Source organism: Camelus dromedarius, chromosome 6 (assembly GCF_036321535.1).
Source record: "Camelus dromedarius isolate mCamDro1 chromosome 6, mCamDro1.pat, whole genome shotgun sequence".
NCBI lineage: Eukaryota > Metazoa > Chordata > Mammalia > Artiodactyla > Camelidae > Camelus > Camelus dromedarius.
This window is the reverse complement of record NC_087441.1, coordinates 31,023,675-31,047,237: the sequence shown is the minus strand read 5'-3', so window position 1 is coordinate 31,047,237 and position 23,563 is coordinate 31,023,675. Positions and strand designations below refer to the sequence as shown.

General features: G+C 35.8%; 1 protein-coding gene across 6 annotated transcripts in view; it reads right to left on the bottom strand.

The window, feature by feature from the left end:
* PTPRK (protein tyrosine phosphatase receptor type K) overlaps nt 1-23,563 on the bottom strand; it is a 510,378-nt gene that overhangs the window by 34,588 nt on the left and 452,227 nt on the right. For 3 of the 6 annotated variants that reach the window (XM_010988633.3, XM_010988634.3, XM_010988635.3), the window contains exon 14: nt 7,544-7,682. In XM_010988633.3, the coding sequence (XP_010986935.1) occupies nt 7,544-7,682 (139 nt within the window). Of the gene's footprint in view, nt 1-4,420; nt 4,451-6,459; nt 6,502-7,543; nt 7,683-23,563 lie in introns of all 6 variants that reach the window. The other 3 variants (XM_031456295.2, XM_010988636.3, XM_064486707.1) reach the window with 2 other exon arrangements.

The following is a 23,563-nucleotide window of genomic DNA, read 5'->3' as shown; positions in this document are numbered from 1 at the left end:
AGTTATTCTTGGGGAATAACATGACTACTTTTTCAAGTTTATTTTACTACTGTCATCCAAGTAAAACAGACAAAGAAATCCCATTCTTCACTCTTTATTATTGAGAAAAGATGCAGCGTGTAGTATTAACATATTTAGCAATGTATATATAATGTTAATCCAAACCTAATCTGGAAACTTGCAGAATCAGCCACAGCTAGATATAATGCAAAAACTCAGGAATATATGAGAACATTTAATGCTTTGTAAGAAAAGCACTTTGAGAAAAGCTTGAAAAATGCTTTGTAGAGGTTTTATACAAGTGATCATAATCTTGGATTTAGACATGGTCAGATCCTAAAGATGTGTTTTAGAGAGTACCAACTACAAAAAGGCCTTACAAATGCAGCAGGGCAAATGACTTAGGGGATTTGAAATCAGCAGAGTTAGACTGTTGAGCTACTCAAACACTGACATCTTTATCTTACATATCAAGGATGTGAAATACACTCTTGTTCTTTCTCAATGTTACACATGAAACATGCAATAAAAAAACTATTAAAGGTGTATGAAACATTTACCCCACATTAATAAGGTACTCTAAAAAGAAATAAAGACATTCTAAAGCCTGTAGTAGCCAGATTATATTATATTCTAAATTTATGGCAGCACTTTATGCTGCCTTGGAAATATTTTCTAGTTGTTTTAAGAATATTTCTCAGCTGGGTTATTACCTTGGACAAATTCTTCTGATTCTCATCAGTATCTGTACTAGAGTAAATATACTACAAATACTTTTTAAAAAAGACTCATTTAATAATTGTGTTTATGTCCAAAGGCTTTTCCTTTAAAAATTAATCTAGTGATTTGAGATACTCATGTGTAGGATAGTTTTCTCTGAGAATTATATTCTTGGCTTCAGGGGTTCATACCGAACAACAACCAACATACTGACACAACAGATCTGACAGATACCTAAGTAAGAGGGTCATAAACTAAGTTTTAGAGATGGAAATGGCATTAATTTTTCTAGAAGTAACAATAATGATATTGACAGTGCTATCAATAGGAAGACAATGACAAAAGTGCAACAAGACTACCACCACAACCATCACTACCACTACCACTACACCATCACAGCCACTATCACCAACACCATCACATAGTAGCAATATCTGCTCTATTCATGTTCATTCTCTTATCTCTTTTTTCTAGGCTTGAGGGTAAGAACACCATAAAGCCCTTATAGTTGTCAGACAAGGAACGTAAATAGTGCTGCTGCCAGTGATGAGACACAGCATGGAAGGGTAGGGACTGTGGAGAACGGGAGAGGAATTTAGTGGGCAACGGGCCTAAGTGACTTATTGGAATTTGGTCCCAGATTTGAGTTTCTAATTTTTAAATTATTTTTAAAGAGAAGCCATGAATCTGAATGTTCATGTCAAATTTCCTTATTCTTTCAAGTGGTTCTATTTTTTGAACTACTGTATGGGGCAAGTTACACATCATATTTTAGTCTAGAGGCTTCACTTTCCAAACTTACCTTTAGGCTATCATATAGGATATCTGTTCTTTGACCTACAATGTTCTTTCAATGTTCTAATATCTGGTTAGCTTCCATTCTGTCCTGCCTCATCAGAGAGACTTTTCCAGCTGAACCCAATACAATCTGCCTCAGGTTGTTTCCCTGGTAGGTGTTTTTATAGCACCATGTTTTCTGCCTATAATAACACTCATCACATTATCATTCACATATCCTTTAAACTGTTTTCCCCACTATGTGTTCCACAAAGGGAAGGACCATCTGTATATACCTAACACTTAGAGCAGTATCTGGCACAAAGCAGACACTCAGTAAATACTTGTTGAATGGATGAATGAGGCCTGTTACATGTTTGACACTTGTCATTTGTTAACTCAATTAATTCTCAGATCAGCACACTGAAAAAGACATGAGGATTCTAATTGTACAGATGAGCTCATTGAGCTCAGACAAGGTAAAATATGTGCCCAAGATTAAAATTTATCTAATAAGCAGTAAAGAATGACCTAGTTCCAAGCCCTAAGCCCTTATACTATATCCAGTTGCTGACCTTTTTTTTAAATTGTCACATTACCGTCTGTACTATAATGTAAAGCACTCATCAGTCTAGGAGTTAAACATCAGTTGTATAAATTTGAGAAGAATGTGAATGTAGCACAAATGTTTTGCCATTTTAAAATTTTAAAACAGTTTAAAAAAAAGTTTAAGAAATAACTTCCAATCTTTGTTTCTTGGGTAAGAAGAAAGAATAAATTCATTCCTCAAAAAATTTGAGGGAATGCAGTAGACAAAAATAAGGCAACTTGAACTTTGGTTTAAAAATAATGTAAAAATTTTGATGATGGGCAGTTTGAAGTACATGGAAAAGACATGTTTAAATTTAGAGGCTGTACTTTAAAACATATAATTTAAAAATATTTGTGATTGAGGAAAAACAAGAAGTAATGAATTTGTCAAATACATGACAGGTAAAATTTTTCATGTCAATGAAGGACTTTTACTTTTCAGATTCACAAACCTGTTAATTGACAAATTATGGGAGAATATATGTAACCTTTGTTAATATCTGCCAACCACGCATGGCTCTAATTCTTAGACCTTAATCCTCACAACAACCCTGTGAGGTAGGCTTTAATTCACACTATTACAAAAGAAATAAAAATCAACATTACAGTTAAGTGTTTTGATCAAGAACTGACAGTTACTATGACAATGCCAATGAATGTTAGCTCAAAGATTACATCTGGTTTTCTTTTAAGTTTTACTCTAATTTATTTCTACTTTTATTTAAAAAAATCTTTAATTCAGATTAGCTTTACTAGATCTGTTTAAGCAGCTTTTAAAAACATATGTATGTGACATTTTGTCTAATTATGATTGATAATTCCAGTAACCCTAAGTATTACAACAAAGTATCAAAAGCTACTACATAGTCTAGAATATAGAAATGCTACCCATCCACTAAAAAGGCAATCCCATTCTAATATTACAGATAAATGGATGGATAATGGTAAGCTTATTGATGTTCTTTCTCATAATTAAATATTTATTGATTCCTGTATGTTTGATGTTTTGTCTCCCTCTGAGCAACCGGCATATTTAATGTACAGGACAGTTAAGCAAATCATTTTGCAACTACTTGAGTTTGACAGATGTGCAAATGACTTTCATTATCAAAGCAGCCAACAGCATAAACTTCTGCAGGTGGATATATGGATGGGCTATAAAGAGGAAAAGTGCTCCATCATTGTATGAAATGGTACAGTTAATTACCTCTGGCTTCATCACACATGATTTAACAAGGATATTATGATTCATCACAATAAGCTTGGAGTGCTGTTAGTTTACACCTGCTTGTTTTAGTAGATTTTAAGAAGCCAAATGTTTATAATATTTAAAATGTTGGCAGAATTCTGTTATAGTCATTGAGACTCTTACCAAATTTTGTTGTAAAGCTAGCTTAAATTTACCTGGTGAAATAAATACTGTGGGTTATATGTCCCATTGGATTGAATGAATACCCTGGAATTTAAGGTAATAAACTGAAAATGACCAGGGAAATAGAGTGGACTCTATTTCCTTCCCTTACTCTCCTTCCTTATTCAGAGTAGCATCTCTTAAGTATAGGATGAGCTAAGACTTTGGAAGAGAAAAAAGGAGATATGTGATACCTATATACTGTTTTGTGTAGGCTGACAGGTTTTCTTTCCTTTTTTTTTTTTTTTTCTTTTTTTGGTCTTGGTTTGCACTATTTATTATAAACAAACTCAAAATTTATTCTCCAAAAATAATTTTTAATTTCTTTGTCACTGCAACATTATGATTTTATCCACTTCCACAAGAGCATAGTATGGTCAGACCAAACGTGTTCTGAAGTTATAATCCATCCTGGATTCCTGGAAATGGGAAGAGAGATGTTATCACAGCCAGACCTACCTGATTTGCATTCTGCAAAGGCATTTTGAATGTTCTTCTATGAAAACATCACTTGGGTCACTTTGTCCAATATAACAGTGTTATGTAAAGACAGGGATTAGTGAATTACAACCACTATCTCTACTTTATCAGATGAGTGAGGTATCATATTGATAAGGTACAAGTTTGACTTAAGTAAATAAATGATGTTTTGGGCTGTAGTCTATAGCTACTTACGGAAAATTGTAAAGAAAAATTAAAAATAGCTGAACATACAGAAATACAATATCCCTTTTTAAAAAGATTAACAAATATGTTAATAAGTAAACGTTATAGTTTTAGAGTCCAGAAAAAATATATTTTTGAAACACTACCAAAATTGCAAACATTCTGGGGTTTTTTGGATTTTGGGTTTTTTTTTTTGAAAAGGGATACTGCATCTTTAACACATGTAAAGTCGTATATCACCCATTTTCTACTTACAGGTAGTAGGAGTAAGAATAGTAGCTCCTCCTGGCAAGCAAATCACAGACAGTGGAAAAAGAGAAGCAATGGTGAATGAAAAGCGTGACTCTGTCACATTCAATAAAGCAGAAAAATGTGCGTTAAAAAATAAAACAAAATAAAATAAAATTTATGTTTTTTTGGTTTGTATTTCAATTTGCCCATGCATTGGTTAGATATCTTTTGCCATGCAATTAAACAGACAGATATGCAATAGAAAATAAAATTTAAAATACATAATTTGGAAAAAATAACATGCTGACATTTCTTTTATAGCCAAAAAAATTGAAAAATAAATGGATTGTGTATTTTCAACATGCAGTTAAGCATAATATCATCCAATACCATCTAAATGTCATGACAGATGGAACAGCTGTGTATAGAACTTCTATACTAAATTGACTATTTTTCTTTAGATACAAAACATAAAGATCTATTAGGTTAATATAGAATATATGCAGAATGACACTTAAATTTCTGTAAATAAGTCACTATATCTTCTTGGTACACAGGTACATACATATATTATGTGAATATATATATGTGCCATACACTATATATGCACAAAGATATTTCTACAGTAGATGTATGTGACCATGGTATCATACACAAACATTTACTGTACTGAAAAAGAATGTCAAATTGGTGTTTGGAATTATTAATGTATTCATGCTGCGCATTTAAAATAATACAGAACCAATGAAAAAATGGCATACATCTGGAAATAATTCAACAGTGATTAAATTAAAATGACATTGCGTTTTGAAAGATGCAATATCCCTTTTCTTAGCCTAAAAACTTACTTATATATACCCTCAGCTATAGAATTTTACTAAATTAAATTCCAAACCATCTCTTTACACAACAACCAAAAATACAGAGAAATTTTCTTAACATGAGAAATATACCTACATATATTATTCCCAGTGAGGGATAAAGTCTTGAGAAACTTAACAATTTCCCATAAAAATAAAGATTGTAAGAGGCTAAAATACTTTCCTTTTCCATTATTTTTATTACAAGTTTGTGTATTAAGAGGAAACTATATTATATACTAAACTGTTTAACTTTGATACTATCCAATACTGTTGTAATATCCATGCTTTGGTGTATTTATAATAAACATATTTGTGATTAAGTCATACACAATATATGTGTGACACACTACATAAGAGCAAAAGTCATTACAAAGTTTCTTAGATAAATAAGGGTTTCTTAGTTATAATATTCTATATCAGAAGGCAATGTATCTAAATGTGTAAATTTATCTATTTATAAAACTATAACTTTTCTAGTCATAGAGGTAGTGATGAGAAAGAGAAACAAAATCCCTGGCATACTTTCTAGTAGAAGACAACCAATTGAAGCATAATTATGAAAACTCAAACATTAAGCATTTAATAGAGAGGCTCATTTATCCAACCATTTAAAATATGAACCAGAAAAAGAATTTGATACATTATGCAATTTTAGAGAGTTGTCAGAGCATTTTACCCACATAAAAAAATCATGCTTAGAGATTGTTTCGGTGTACTTTAGAAAATTTATGTTTCAATTTTTTGGTAATTTTTAAAACAGATGGCCACTTGTAGATAAGGAAGGCGGCAGTAACAAATAAGTGTTTTCAAATACGCAACAGATAAAAACGGTAAGTTTAACCCAATTCTAACTGAGCGAGGACAAAATCAGAGGCCATTTTCATGTTCTCGTATCCCATCTGAAGTGGCTGAAATAATTTTAATTGTAAAGCAAACTTGAATTAACTCTCTAAACTGTTTCATTTGGTTAACTCTCCAAATATATAAATTTAAACTAAATATAGACGTAAGATCTGAAAGTCATATTCAATGATTTTATGGATCTTGATCAGCAACTTTGTATTACTAAAATACTTAAATCTTCCCATCTCAAATGTGATGTATTTTCCAACCACAGAGGTAGACAACAGCAAAAAGAGAAAGCACTATAGGGGAAAGCACGTATGTAGCTAATTTAACACAAAACACTATAATGCATACCTAATGTTTCTAATGCAGATGTGTCTTCTCCAACATATATATCTCCAGGGGATAATTGTAAAGAGGCAATACATTAAAATAAACTCTCATGGAATCATTAAACATGAAGTATGAGTCTTATCTAAATCGTTAATGATTTATTTTGAGTACAAAATAACCAGCATAATAGTATATGATTTAATGTAATGTAAGCAACATCTTTTATTATATTCAGTATAATTAATGAACTACAAACACTTCATCAAATGATTTTAGGACTGTACACTGCAAAGAATTTTTAAAAATGTCCTTCCGAATTGTAATATTATTTAAAATATATGATTGGAAGGATTGGAGAGTTGTATTAGTTTAGAAAGCAATGCTTTATAGATAATGACATTTTATAGAATAGAAAAAAGTTCAAATTATAAAAACCGTATACTTTGAAAGGTTTTCTGGTAGGTGTATACCTTAATCTCCCAAATAGAATTCAACTTAAATTCCCATAGGTCTTAATATCTTCATATAATTCCAGAAGATGGCGATATTGGTTGATATAGTATAAAAAAAGACTAACGCTCAACTTAAAAACACTGACTGTTCATATTAAAGTGCTAAAATCAGTGAATATTTAATATACAATTTCATAAAATAATGTTATATTTTTCTCATATCTTATCTGTAGCCAACATTTAGAAAAATAGAGTAAGAGTACAAAATAATTCATAGACCATAACCCAAGTATCATAGAAAACTTATTTTGCCACTCTTAATAGATAATACTTCAAAATATAAGATACAATAATATCTCAAATAACTCTGCATTTGAGGAATTTAAATTCATTCATTAATATCAAGTTTAAGATGACAAAACATACACGTTTATATTCAAAATTAACTTGCAAATAACTAATTGCAAATAAATAAATTCTTATTTTATTTACAAAGCATGAGAAATAGACTCAGATGCTGGCAACACTGTTCAGATTCAATTCTTCTTGTTTGTTCTAATTTAAAAGAGCTCAGGGAAACAAAAAAGTGTTGGAAAACTAGTGACAGTGACATATATGATAAGTGAGTGGGACGGAACAAAATCAGGTCTTACCTCTTTTTTACAATTAATACGACAACCAGGAGGAGGATGATGAACACCAAAATTCCAGCACTAATTCCTGCTATTTTCACCACTCTGTCTGTCTGCTTGGCTGGGTCTGGAATCACTTCTGGTTCTTCTGTTGCTGCTGCTAAATGAATCAAAAAAATACGTTACTGAAAGCAGCTAATTATCTCAGAGAGGAAAATTATTCCCAGCTAAAGATTACTACAAAACACAACTTACTTTATTTGAATAAAAATAACTGGAAAATAAAAATAAAGTAGCAAGCTAAACTGCAGCATGAGAGATTTAGGGTCCAGATAAGGGAAACATTTTTTAAAGAAAGATTTTGTTAACACAAAAAATAAAATAAAAACCTAGAAATAACTGTCAAATGGAATGGTGAACTATTTTTCTCTAAATGTCCTTAAAAGTCAGAACACACGATTTTTAGCAAATAGTACAGTGGGAAGAGATGGGGTCAGATTTAATGATTCATTCCTTTATCATTTTATTCAACTAGCACTTCTCCACTCAAATACAAGGTGCTGTGGTTGGCCCTTTAAGGTGGTGTCAGTGACACTTGTCTGGGACACAAGAGGTTAGATTAAATGCTTAGTCTAAGTGCTGGGGTGTGAGTTTAGGATGTGATATAAAACATTTGAGACGAACATTTGGTTTTGAGGAAGGCAAGAGTAAGCAAAGAACAAAGGTATCAAGGTATATTTCACATCAAGCGATATTTCACATTCTCAACAAATAAAACCCAGATAATAAACTTAGGAAACAGAACTTTAAGAAGATACTTAAAAAATAAACTCCTCGTGGATAATTTGCTAATTCCCTAAAAAGAATTACCTATTTTTCTACATTTCAATCCGTTCTTCTCTCTCTTGGCTTCTTTAGCCCCAACTTCTGTTTTTACCCTCAGTTCTGCATATTTAAATATCTGCTCCAGTTTCCCAACCAGCCACAGTCTCCCCTCAAAGGGGACTGACACAAAGTTAACTTTTAATTTTCCCAAGTAGGAAATGAAAATGTACTGATATAGCTAATATTGATATCATTGCACAAAATGGTAATTTAAAGGTAAACTGGTAGGAAACACAGTTTGAAGAAAAGTATTAGGTCACAGTTAACTTTGTAAAATAACTTACTGTAATTGTCTTCATTTATCTTATTTCAATTGGACAGGACAGAACTTCCCCATGGCCCAGTATTCGGTAACTATCATTCTCAAGAAGGAAGAGCAAGCCTTCAGTTCATTTCTTCTGGGAAGCAAGGGGGTTTTCCTTTCTGACCTGACACTCTGTATATCTAAGCTTCAGGGAATTTCCAGTCTCACTAATTATGAATAGAAGTAGTTCAATGCTTACCACATTTCAAACTACGTATAATGGTTCAATTAAAAAGAAACAATCATGTATTAAATACATTGGAGATCTCTTCTTTCCCGAGAGCAGCTTTAGAAATACATACATATAACAGTGTGTGTGTGTGTATGTATACATATGTATGCATATAATCATATATAATAAAAACAGGTGGAGTATATTTCAAAGTTGGATATGAAGCTAAAAAGAATATATTGATTGTTTGTAATTCTCAAATTGTATTGGTTTGGTACAGTTACTGTTTGAAAAAGGGAGAATCTTTGATGTAGAAATCTCTAGAAAAACTTTAGGTTATGCAACAGATCATCATTCACTATTGAAAGCTTACTCTCAGAAGGTTCTACATTACACCTGGCTTTCAGAGGGCCGTGGTTATGATTCCTTTGTGATTTTCTGATGTATCTCACAGAATTAAATTTTCTGAAATTCTTTGGAAAATCATTTCTTGTTAGATGAGGTAAATATATTTTAATATACCATTTAAATTCAATCAAACACATACTTCTACAGGATAATTTTCCAAAGATATTATGCTGTAAGAAGCATATATTATATTTCATTAGAATCTTCAGAATTGCTAGGCTGCACCAGAGGCAGACAGCTCTCAGAGTATACACAGGTGCAAAGGAAACTATCATCATGAAGTATGAACAGCCAGCCTTAATACTAACTGGGAGTCATAAATTTTATAACAAAACAGACATGTAGGTGATGGATAAACAATTCCAAACACAGAGGACAAATTATTTATTAAAAGTTTTATTAAAAACATGGATTTGTTAATGAATTAACCTAAACATATTTCCAGGAATGAAAAGCCAAATCTAGAAGTAAATTTCTGACCAAAGATACTGATAACCTGGCAGGTGTATTCAGGGTGCAAAGCCGTGAGACGTTTATAGTCTATTAGGTAAAACAGTGTTACTACTTTAAAGTCATTGTCTATATGTCTTTGTTAAACACTGGACTTTAATTAATATTTACAAAGTGGTTAAGAAAGAAAAAAACACCAAGTTCATTCATTTGGGTTGGGCAAGGGTGCTTACTTGTCATGATTACAACTCTTGTGCAAAAGAGTTGTTTGTCAATGCTTCAAATCATTGTACATCTTGAGTACAGAAAGCTAAACATGTTCTCCAGAAACGTGACTTAGTGGTTGTTTCTCTTTGATTGTGAATCCTTTTCAAAGTCTTCAGCTGTCATTTATATTATTTTATTATTATTATTATTATTACTACTAACTGAAATTTTATTAAATGTCTGCATAAATTTATTACTTAAGATACCTTAATCACATATATTTCTCTAAATTTTTGCCCTGCTAAACCAAGGAACATAAATATCCTGTTTAAAATCATTCAAGCTTAGAAGATTCATTAATGGAAACACAAGCAGTAGCCCCTAAGTAAGCATTTTCTATTTTCTTCAAAGACAGCAAAAAGCTATTATAGTGACTGCACCCCTGAGCCCTGTTCGTAATTTATGCACATACACAAAGGCAATGTGGAGCACCTTTTTCAGAAATGTTTTCCTTTGCCATAAATCTTTACCTTTTCTTACCTGCCAAAGAATATGCAAAGAGTCCCCAGTGTTCTGAAGCCAAGAGCAGCATAATTCTTTAGAAGTGGGAAAAAGACTAAGGTAGTATTTTATTTTTATAGAACAAATTTATGAGATGCATTTTTGGGCAAAAATAGCTAAAGTAACTTTATAAATTGTGTCCTTGCTCCTACTACTTAAAAATAATTTACCTAAAAAGTTTAGGTAAAAAATATACAAATACTTTAAAAAGACACAGATCTACTTAAATATTCAAATTATTTAATAGCTATAATTATACAAAAAGTTTTCCTTTTCATGATGGAGATTAGAGATAGAAGCCTCTAAGTACAAGGTATCAGGTGATCTCACAGCAGCTTTAGGGACACCATCATCCTACAGATTTTGCAAATGCTCCAGGTATTTCACTAATGCTTTCTTTCCTCTTCAGTTAAAATTCTGGAAGATCATTCATGCTCACTTCCCAATCACTACTTAAAATCCTGTAATCAGGCTTATGCCCCTCAAAGCCACCAACCCATCATCACCCAACTAATAATGACTTATTAGTTACTGAATTCAATGTACACTTTTCTTGTTTCATGTGACCTCTTGACAGCATATGACATTGCTGTCCACTCTTTCCTTCTTGAAACGCTTCTTCCCTGGGGCTTCCATTACTTGGCCATCTCCCAGTGTTCCCATGACTCTGGCCTCTCCCTTCCAGATCTTTGTGAGCCCCTCCTTGTTTGCCTTAAAAAATAGGTGCCACTTTGAGTTTCCCAGGGACCTGGGCGTCTTGACACTGTTTTCCGTACTTTCTGGCTTGGTGATTTCATCCACTTCTAACATTTCAGTTGCCATCCATGCTGAACACCCTCAAATCTACACACAGTAGTCCCCCTTATCCAGTTTCACATTCCATGGTTTCAGTTACCTGTGGTCAACCATAGTCTGAAAATATTAAATGGAAAATTTCAGAAATAAACAATTCATAAGTTTGAACTTGCATACTGTTCTGAGTAGCATAGTGCAATCTCCTACCATCCCAGTCCATCCTACCCAGGATCTCCAACCATCATCTCTCTCCTGAGAGCCAACCATCAACATTGTCATGGCTTAATGATCCAGGATCAACAGAAGCAGATGACCCTACTTCTGACACATGGTTAGAAGATCAACAGCAGCCTAGCGCCAAGACACAATGCCTATGCCATTCACCTGGCTTCATCTCATCAGGTAGGCATTTTATCATTTTACATCATTACAAGAAGAAGGTGAGTACAGTACAATAAAATAGTTTGAGAGTGGGAGAGAGAGAAGGAGGGACAGGGACAGAGAGATAGAAAGAGAGACAGAGACTACATTCACGTATCTCTAACCAAGGGCTGCAACTTGAACTCCTGACCCACGTAGTCATCTGATTCCTGTTATATGTCTGTGCTTCAACATAGGAAAGTCACCTTCAATACACTATGTCCAAATCTGAACTCATATTCTTACCTTCACACCAATTCCTCCCTCAGTGTATCCCCTTTCAGAAAATGACACAACTTTCTACACAGTGTTCATCTGTCTTCTTACCTCTAGGATTAGCATACAATTTATCATCCAAATTAGAATGCTTTTGAAAGTGAAGAGGGGTACTCTTAAAAATCATGACAGGACAAAAGGCAAGAACTGTCCTGGGCAAACTGGTATGAGTGATCACTTTGCTTTTTTTCTCATACAATTAGTTACAAAGTACTTAGTTCTTCCCAAATATCTTCTGTCTCTACATTTTCTATTCCTGCTGCTACCACCTTAACTCAGGTCAACATTGTCTCTCACTCAGATTACACAGCAGGCACCCGTCTTAGTTCCCTGACTGCACTCTCTGCCTAATCTACACCAAACCCCCATGCTGCAGCACGTAGTATTTCTAAGACTTTAACTGTATCACATTACTCTACTGATTAGAACTCTCCAACGGCTTCCCACTGCTGTTAAGATATAGTCCATGAAAGCAGGTACCACGTTTATTTTAATTACCATTATATTTCTAGTAGGACCTGGAAAGGACCCACAGTACAAAGTATTGGTTGAATAAATGAAAGAACAAAACTAAATCTGCCTATGGTAGATTATAGTGGCATAAAGAAAATCAATTGTCTTAAAAAAAACACAAGGATATATTTGACCAGACATATATTTTATTTTTGGGATGTGCTGGCATAAAATGGTACACACATTTCTAAATTGCCTCTAGAAACTTCAAGTCCCTCTGTTACCATTCCTTCACAAGGCTAACCTTTTCTACCACCTACCACCATCTACCACCAAACCCAAGGGCAGGGACATTCCAGCATCATGGAAAGTACAAGAGATTTGATATCAGCAAGACTCTATTTTAATTCTTAGCTCCTTCTCTTATTTGTTGTGTGGCAATAGTAGTTAGCATCTCTTAGAGTTAATATTTCATCAAAAAGTAAAAATAATACCAGTGCCTATGTTACATAGCTTTTAGAAACAGTAAGTGACATAATGATGGGAAACGTTTTTTGTAAACTGTGAATCATTTGTAGTGGAAAGCAGGAGTAGTTTCTGCTGCTTTGGGTGGAGATGGCCTAGATGTTAGCCCCCTTGGGCCCATCATATAAAAATTAAAAATTGTGACTAGGGGAACTGACATTATTGAAAAATAGTTTTAAAAAAATCTTAGTAGTCTATTGTATAAATATATAATGATGAGTTTTGTAAAGTACAGGTTATTAATTAAATAATCTGCCGCGGTGGACGTCTAAGCCTTACGGGCATCTTGAAGTATGAATTATTTAACTCAGGGATCCTTTGAAGTCATTTGCTTCATCATGTCATATGATCTTATGAAACTTGTCTAGTTTTAGATTATTGAATTAAAACAAGGGTCTATCACAGTTTAATACCGGTGAAAAATGAAAACAGCTATATGTCACACATTTTCCTTAAATGGTAACTAGAATATAGTTTCTGTTCTTGTTTAATAAAAATATGGATATTATCTGAAAATTTCTGATGTGGAAAATAACAGTCCAGAAGCCTATGAAGGCTTTTAACAACTATGAAATAACAGTATAGATTAATATTACAAATATTTAAAATTAATTTCACACTGCTTCAGGCATCTTCTTGTAGTCTTAGATTCTCTAAATTCCTTTTAAACCACAGTTCAAAATGTTATATAAAACCCTGAAGAAGTAATAGAAATACTTTTTTAAAAAGCAAAAGAAATAAGTATCACATTTCAGGAATGTACTTAAAAGTCAAAAACCATGTAAAATACTATTTTTTCCTTCATAGTAATTTAATGAAGGGTAAATATTTTAATTACACATATAAATTTTTCACTAAACTTCCTATTTCAATTTATCAATTGGGTAAATAGAGCCTTAGCGTGTTCTCTTACTTCTTAAACACGATTGAGTCTGTCTGCCAAGTTATCCCTGAAATCTGTTCTTAAGTCTCTCTCCCATCTTCTTACTGCCTCAGATCAAGACCCAGTTATCTTGTTTTTTCACTAAGGCTTTCTGCTTCCCACGTAGGCCTCCTCAGATTTACCCTGTATACTGCCACGTAAATGAGTTCTCTAAAATGCAAATATGATTAAATGACTCCTTTAACTGCCTTCCACCCAAAAGGAAAAGCAAAAGTTCTTGGTATGACATATAAGGCCTTTCAAAACTAGGCTCTAATCAACCTTTTCAATCTCATCTGCTGACAATTACTTTAGGGTATCATACACTCGAATCATTTAAAAGCATCAGCCATTCCCCAAATACTCAAATACTCCTCGATCTACTCCAAGGTTTGGCAAACTGTGGCCCCAGGGGTTGTATACAGAGATTTTGACTGTAACCATTATATGATTGCAAGCATTCAACTCTACAGACAATGCCAAGTTGTTACTGATTCAACATACCCACCAGCATTGTACGTAAAATCCATTTAAATTACATCTTAACACTTCATATTATCTGACCTTTGTAATTTCTGCCAATCCCGATAGAAAATGATATATAATATGTTTTTGATTACTAAAGTTATCTTTTGATGTGCTTACTTAAATTATTTATGCCTATTTTCTTTTTTATACCTATCTTCTTTTATACCACTTCTTTTCTGAAGGGCTTGGTGTACAACTTTGACCCATTTTTCCATTTGGTTTTTTTCTTTTTCTTATTGGTTTACAGTAATATTTTATGTGATATGATGTGGCTCCCTACAGAGTGTGGCGGGGACACAAGGAGACTCCCTGAAGAAGCAGTGTTGTGCTTCTGACAGGGCAGCGCGCCCAGCTCAGGCCATGCTCCCTGAGAAGCCCAGGGTCCAGCGGACTCAGCATCCAGATAATCCTGGTACCTATTTTGTGAGATCTGACGGTAGGTCCTTGGAAAGGGAAAGGTGTGAAAACCATCTGTTTCCTTGAAGGTGAAGAGGGAAAGAGTCCTCAAAATCCCCGAGGGGTTAAATCAGGAATGAAGTGCAATTAGAAGCTGAGCCTAGTGACTTGGAAATACTGCCAGGGATTAGTGATCTACCAACAGGCAGCGTGAATGAATGTGGAGGAAATGGCTTTTGAGCTGGGCCTTGGGGATGATTCCGTTAGCAAGGCAGAGGGAAGGGAAAATGTGGTCCCAGCAGCCAGCAGAGCCTGAGCGAAGCGGCAAGAAAGCAGGGCAGGCTGGGGAACGTGGGGGTAATTCAGCAGGACTGGCGGCGCAGAAAGCATGCCGGATGGGAAGCGTGGCAGAAGAGAGTTTTTAAAAACAGATTTATTGAGGTATAATTTACACACACTATAATTCACCCATTATATGTGTATAATTAATGATTTCTACTGAATTTATAGATTAGTGCATTCATCACCAAAATTCAGTTTTAGAGCAACTCCATCATTACAAAAAGATCCCTGGTGTCGTCTGCAGTCTTTCGGTCGTGCTTACTTCACTTCACAAGATGGGTTTGAGGTCCATCCATGTTGCATCATGTACCAGTGGCCTATCCCTTTTGATCGCTGAATAGTAAGCCACTGACTAACTATAACACTTAAAAAAATCAATTTACCAGCTGGTGGACATTTTGATTGCTTCCATTTTTGGCTATGATGAACAATGCTGCTATGAACATTTACCTACAATCCTTTGTGTGGATGTTTTCATTTTTCATAAATTAGGGTTGCCAGATTTAGTGAGTAAATGTAGATACCTGAAACCGTAAGTCCAATCTATTTCACCTGCTTTCACTAATCAAGGTCGTTTTAAAACTTAACATGTTCTCCAAGTGGCCTGTAGCCCAAACAATAGTATGTTTGCCTGACTTGTTTTCAAGAAACTTGGAATCAGCTGCATCTAATTCAAGCTAAGCCAGTTAAGACTGGATAGGACCACTGACCCTTCAACTGGGCATGTGCATGTGTGAATTTCTTTTTTTTTTTGAATGTGCACAGGCCTGTAGCCTGCACAGAATGACATTACTGCTCCCCACACCTCAGACCTCCCTGCTTCTTTACTGGTTACCCCACAAGTACTCGAGCTCCTTGCCTTCGGGGAGGCAGATTTGAGATTTGTCCTGAAATCTCCTCACTTGGCTGCATTGCAAATAAGTCATATCTTTGCTGCAAGACTTCGTGTCTCAGCAGTCTGATTGGCTGTGCGTCCAACAAGTCGAGGCAGCCAGGAGGTAAGTCCAGACGGGGCTTGTGCCCATGGCTCGTGGGCCGCCTTCCAGTCGTGAGAGACCCTGTACATTCCAAGCACCTGCCTGGTCCGTTTGCTCCAGGGACCATCCCCTGGATTTCCCTAGTGAGGTGTCACTGACCTTTGGCACTTAAATTTCATTTTGCAGCAAAAAAAACCCAAAACAAACAAACAAAAAAACAGTTTTGGGGGACTGGGTTTGGAAGACATCTTTTGGGGGAGTAACCTCATTAAAGAAACGCAATCCTGACCAGGTCGTGGGTCGGAGGCCCTCCTGGTGGGACTGGGCAGGCAAATATGAATGGTCACAACTGCGGAGGCGCTCCCTTCCTGGGTTAGAGGCCTGGGACTTTGTCTTGGGGTCTTGTTTGTCCAGGTCTGTCTATGTCTGATTGTCTAAATTGTTAAGAATTGGCTACTGGGGTTGAGCTTCTTGGTGCCCAAGGAACACCAGGGAGAGAGGACCTGTAGGGAGATTTTGTTGCTGCAGCTACCTGGAAGCAAACCAAATGGGAAATGTTAATTAAGTTCCTCCTTGCAGCCCTCTAGGCTGCATTCTCCAAAACTGGGTGACTTTCAGTTATGAATCCATGGAAGAGAAAGAAAAAGATGGTCTTTTTTGTAATACTGCATGGATACAATGTCCTTCAGACTTAGGAGAAAAACAGCCTGAAAATGGATCCTTAAATTACAATACAATTTTGCAATTAGATTTATTTTGTAAACAGGAAGAAAAATGGGATGAAATACATTTTGTACAGTTTTCTATTGTGTCAGAATAAACCTGTGCAAATAAGATGTAAGATTACGGCCCAACAGGAAGGGAAGAAACCTGTTTCACTTGATTCTAATGAAAAGGAGGGAGACTCGCTGTTAATTCCATCATCACTCTTGCCTGCTCCTCCCCCACCCCCATACGGTGTTTTTTACAGCCAACACTTGAGCCACAGCCTCAGGCTCATCGCCAAACCCTTCCCCCAACCCCGCCTGCTGCCACTCTCGGAGGAGCTAGGGATGGTCTCCCCCTCATACCTGCCAGGGTACTGGATTTGGCCAGGGAGCTACCCAAGCTCAGGTGGGGCAATATCCCTTAAGGCAAGTGCCGATTGGGCATGTTAGGCAGTTTAGGTAGAAATGAGCACGGGGCGGGGGGAGAGGGAGAAAAAGAGGGAGAGGAACAATCCAGAACACAAGGAACCTGAGCTGTCAATTAACCAGAGTGCAGGGAACCTGAGCTGTCAATCAATCAATCAATCAATCAATCAATCAATCAATCAAGAAACTGGGATATAAAAACAGGAAAAACAACGGAACGGCGCCATTTTTCCTCTCGGAGTGGCCTGCTCCCAATTCTCGAGAGTGTACTAGCTTTCACTATTTTTTTTTTTTACTTCACTAATAAAAATCTTGTTTATATCACACTTTTTTGTCTCTCATCAAAAATTCTTTTTTTTTTTTTTGGTAACTAAGAACCGAGGTAATTCTCATTTTCCTTTTCCCAGTAACGGGCATGTGAATGATGAAACTGGGCAGCTGATGATCTGGGTCCACTCCCTCTTTTCAACTTCAGATTTACTTAATTGTAAGAACAATATGCCAACTTATAGAGATGACCCAAAGAGAATGGAAAAACTTTTCATCGATTCTTTGCAACCCATAACCTGACCTGGGTAGATATTCAAAATTTATTAAATACCCTCCTCACCTCGTAAGAACGTAGGATGGTGCAGGACACAGTCAGGGAGGAGGCAGATGGGCTTCATACAGAAACCCTGGAAGCCCTGGCACAGGCTGCTGCAAGTGTAGCTGGACCAACAGTGGGTCTTAGTTGGGATGCAATGCTGGGGAGAGGCCAAACCCTGAACACTATCAAGATCGAATTCTTGTGGGATTGTGAAGAGGGGCACCAACACAAAGAAGCCTTGATAAAGAACAGGAGGTTCATAAAAGAAACCAAATGAAAATCCTTCAGAATTGCTAGAATGGGTTTTTAAAGCCTATAGGCATATATAGATATAGACCCTAAGGCCCCAGAGAATTTAAAAAGACAGTGAATATGACTTTCATTGGTCAGAGTGCCCCTGATACCAGAGGAAAGTGCCGAAGGTGGAAGGGGCTGTAGGGAAGCAGATGTCTCAATTTGTTGAAATTACCTTCAAAATTTTTCGATGGCAGGTTCCTTCCTACACATCCTCTCCTACATTTGTAGGAGCTCCCTACTGTACTGCTCCCCCTCACATAAATACCTAGTTATCTGTGGACAGTTTTTCAATTGATCCAATGGTCTACAAAACCATCTGCCCTATAACCAAATTACATAAATGCAAGAATTCAGATCCCGAATTTTCCATTATTTTCCAAGAGGCAAATACTGTGCTGATATAAGATGGTTTTAAATTCCTATAGCTCTACAGTATGTTGTAATATATAATGGGCATGTTTCCATGCCTCGTCCTTTTCTCCGTGAGCATCTTGGCTGGTCTTTATATTTTGCTATGGGTAACTTCTTCAGATTAAAGTCCAGCTAATAAATGATCTCTTCACTTCGTCAAAGCTGCTGTCAAAGTAGTCCAGGAAAAGAGTTATTTTTAAATTTGAACAATTGTGCATCTCTCCCTAAAAGTCCCATTTGGCTCTTTGCAAATGATTGTTTATTTAGGTACTCCTGATAGCATCTTGCTATTTATTTTTTTTATTTTTGTTTCTTTAAATATTTTGTGCACAGCTCTTAGCTCTTTGGTATTCTGTACCTGACAACCCCAATCCCTGCAGTCCTCTGGGAATTAAGATCTGTTTTTTCTGCTACCTCTCACAGTGAGTTACTTTCATTAATGCTTGGTGACCTTTGATTGTGAGTTAATTGTTTTATGTTAGTCTGTGAGAATCCTGCAGACCTAAATTGATTACGCTTTCATCTAAAAAAAGAGAACTTGCATCAGCTTCTGCCAGTAACCAGGAGGTGACACAGGACTCAGACCACCTCTGCACCCCTCAAGAGGACCAGCTCTACATTTTTGTTATAGCAAAACCACTGATCTGGGTTTGAGTCCCAGCTCCGCCACTCATCAGCTGGGTAACCTACAGTAAGTTATTTAACCACTGCATTCCTCAGTTTTCTTATCAGTAAAATAAAAATGATAGAGATATTTGTGTTCTAAGTTGATGAAAAGATGATTGTCAAAACACATAAAGTCCTTAGGACAACACCTGGTGCAGAAGCCTTCAGTAATTGTTAGGGTATATATAATTAAACTCAGATGAAACTTTCTCCAAATCTGGATTCCTGAACCAGAGCCAATATGGGTTCAAATAAACAGCATCAAATGGAGAGAGGTCTAGTATCTAAAAACACAGAGATATTAATGTTACTCTTCACCACTTATCACATATTTGTGATACCTCAGGGGTGCAAAAGACTGCATTAGGCTAAAAACCAGGAAGATGAACAAATGCTCTTCTTTCAGAGAATATATAATTTAGAAGCAGAAAGATAAGTACTTAAATAATTGTACTTAGTAGCAGAATATGCCAAGTCCCGAAAAGAGGAACCACCAGGTTCCTGAACAGCGGCATATAACTGTATCTGGTTTGCTGCCATCCTAAAACATTTCTTAGACTCATTCAACATCAAAGCCCAACTCATTCTTAGATAAGGAAAAAAACTCAGAGCAGGTAAATGGCTTTTTCATGGTTCCAATACTAGCTACTGACACAATTAAAATCATAGTTCATGCTTCCTGACTCCTGTCTAGCACCTTCACTTGGGAGACATGTGATTAGCCACTTATATTAGGAATAGTTTTTTTTTTTACCACTGTGAACTCAGAGAGATCAGAGAAGTATCAACTTCAATCACTACCTAAACAAAAAAAGGAATAAAGTTAGAGAGCAAGAAGTACAAATAAACTAACAGTCAGATCAAATCCTTTCTAGAAAAAAGCAGCCATGAGTAGATAAATGAATGGAACTTTACATCCATGAAGAAGGCATGGGCTTCCTTCCTTTCATTAATAAATTGTCCCTGGCATGTGCCTGCCACATTTCTAGGCTCTCAAGATTCATCACTGAACAAGACAGAATATCTCTGCTCTCATGCTGTTTACATCCCCGAGTTGAGAAGCAGATGAGACACAAGTAATAAGCATCATCTGATAGTGAGAAGTTCTATACTACGAATTAAAATAAGGAATGAGATGGAAGACCATGGTGACCTCTTTAGATTTGAAGGTGAGGGAAGACTTCTCTTAAGAAAACCTGGAGGTGGATGGCACAGCTTTTTACTGAGAAAAGGAATAGTGTATTATATTAATAGCAAAATATTTTGAATGCCTTGTCTAGGAGTTCAGAGATTATGGAGCTTTCTAGTTGACCAAAAAAGTTTTTGTTTTTTTCCCCCCTAAACCTCAAGTAATAAAGGAGATAAGAGAATAAGAATAGAGTGGAATTAAAATTAACTTGGGGAAGTAGAAAAATAAGATGAATGATATAACGCTGTAACCCTGGTGAAAATGAGCCAGCCCACCTACCAAAGGAAGTGGAAAGGAAAGTGTAAATGATAAGGAACTACATTTTCCACAGACTGATTATTACATGTGGGACATCCAAGTAGTGGTGGCCGATGGAGAGTAAAACAGATTGAGCTGAAGATTATGGAGAAATCAGAGAAATAGGTTAAAACAATGTTGGATCACGCATGCACACACAGTGTCCATAGCAAAGTAGGCTACAGTACAACTAAATCTGAACCTTAAAGTGACATGCTTATAAAGTGATAAATGTGGATATCTGGAGTTGTTAGGGGAAAAGCTTCACGATAATGTCAGTGATTTTTTTTTCCTCCTATGAACTACAAAATCAGGAGTCTCTTCTTCAGGGAAAAAACTGGAATATAAAATTCCAGGCATTGCATTTAATTAAAAAGCAAATGCACTTGACATTTTTGTTGGCACAAAACTCAAAGCGACAGAAATGGCCTAGTCATCCATACACCATTCAGAGCACAAACAGGAGACACACACACACACACACACACACACACGAATGTAACAGAATTTGAAATATCAGAGAAAGAAAATATCAAAATCTTTAATGTAGTGCTCAAATTATAAGGCTGTGATGTGATCTAAAATAAATATGACCTACTTTTAACCTATTTTCATTTTCCTTATTTGTAAAGTGGAGTTAAGATTAGCTGCTTTTTGGCTGCTTCCAGTTATGAATTCTACTTTCATTTTCAGCAGGTCATTTTCCAGCAAGGCTTTGAAAATTCATTAATCTGGCATATCTCAGGAGAACACACAACACGGTTTAAATCATATTAATAGAGGTTGCAGTGCAATTTTCACAGGTGTTTATTTACTAAATTAGAGACTGCCTTAATGTTGTACAGAGGAGCCAGATTAAAAAGGGATTTTGAGTTCCAGCTTTTTCAAAGATAATTTAGAATAAAGTCTAAATTATTAATAAGTGTTTTAGAATTTGAGATTGGTTTTAATCCTAAAATATCTTTTGGCCTTGAGTGAACAGATAGGAGCCACATTTTTAAATGGTTCTTGATGGGCTAAAATGATCTAAGCACCGACTATATTTCACAATTTCTACTTCTCAAAATATCTAGCAGAGAACTAAATCCAAGATAGTTTAATCAACTACATTTTTGCCCACTTCTAGATAATAAAACTTTTTTTATACTCAAAGTCCTCCTCTTGTGTAAATAGGATCCTTTCAATAAAAAATTTCTATCTCTTCAATGAAGCCTTCCTCAGTCCTTAAATCTCTTAACTGAATTTCTATGCACTTATTGGTTCTATTTCTTATCTGTCCTGTAAATCACAGCCTAACTGAGGTAGGGTGTTTTAAGAGGAACCAGATTACCATTCACTGATTATATGAACTTGGGGAAGTTTGATATCTTCTTTGAATATTTATCAGTTTCTTGTATGAAACAGGGCAATTATATTCTTTCACACATATTCTGAGGATTAAATGAGATAATCTTAAAGAAAGCTCAGCAAGATTTGTACCCTGTGTGTTTTCCGTATCTTCTTTGAGGGCATACATACAACAGCATCTCTTTCTCTGGCAAAGAGCAGGGATTCAGGAAATATTTGATCCCCTAATCCCTCGTTTGCCTTATAGATTTAACCACCAATAATCTGTATGACACTGGGAAATTGAGTTTTATAGTGTAAATGCAAATAGGCTACTTAACCTTTTGCCTACTCTTTTAAAAGGTATGTATTTGGGATAAATTCCTTCTCAGAAGAAGAATGTCTGTCAGTGGTGCCCTTCAGCTCTCCCGTACTCTGAGCAATATCCTTTTCTCCTTTATTCCTGCTTCCTATTCCACTGTAAACAATTTTTAAAACATTGTGGGATTTTGTTTGTGTTTTGTCTTTTTGCTTTTGGCCATCCTAACTTTTGGTCCCTTACCTTTCTTCCCTAAAAATCCAGTTCTCAGCAGTCCTCAAACAAGTGGTTTCATTTTTCTTTGACCTTTAGTATATTTGCTTTTTCAATTACCTCCAAGTTCACTGAATCCACTGTTCACATAACTTCTTCCACTTTACTGCTGTTGACTGAAATAAATGCACAGCCTAAAAGTTGAAAGTTATGTTTTATTTGGCAGGAGGACTCGAGCTGGAATGACAGCCTCTCAGATCGCTCTGAGGGACGGCTCCGATGAGGTAGGGGAGGAGCTAGATATACAGGAGTTTTACAACAAAGACCAGGCATTTGGAACAATAAAAGATTACTTGTTAACTAAAGAAAACCAGGCATCTCAAGTTAAAGAATTTATAGCCCTTTTCTATGTATGGGAGGAAGCAAACATTTGGGCTTTTTGAATTCATTCCTTTGACAAGCACCTAGCTATCTAGGGCCAGTATCCTGTCCTTTCTTATTCTGAGTCCCTTCAGGGTGTGCCATTGTGAGTGGCTGCAGAGGCTGGGCTGCAGGCTTGTCTTCACTCATGGGTGGCGGCAGCCGCTGATGACTTGATGGTTTCAGGATTCTTTGTTTACTGATATGGTTTGCAGTATTTTTCGCTCACACTGTTCTAAATTCCTTAATACTGGTTTCTAACACCTCACTGCAAATGAGTTCTGCTACTGTCAAGGACTCCTAGTTTATGCAGAAAAAGAAAAATGTGTATTTATTCTGAAGAGATCTCTGAGGCACTGTCCCCCATATCACCAGGTCCACAGCTCAGTTCCCGGTCCTCCATACTCCCTGGCAGACCTGCTCTTCCTGGAAGATGTTGATCAACTCCTCTTCCATTAATTTCTATGTGAACTTGTTTTTTTCTCCTGGGCTTTGCTGAGTCTTAGATTTTATAAGCATATTTCTTCTTCAGTCCCCCCAATTTAATATGATTTTTATAT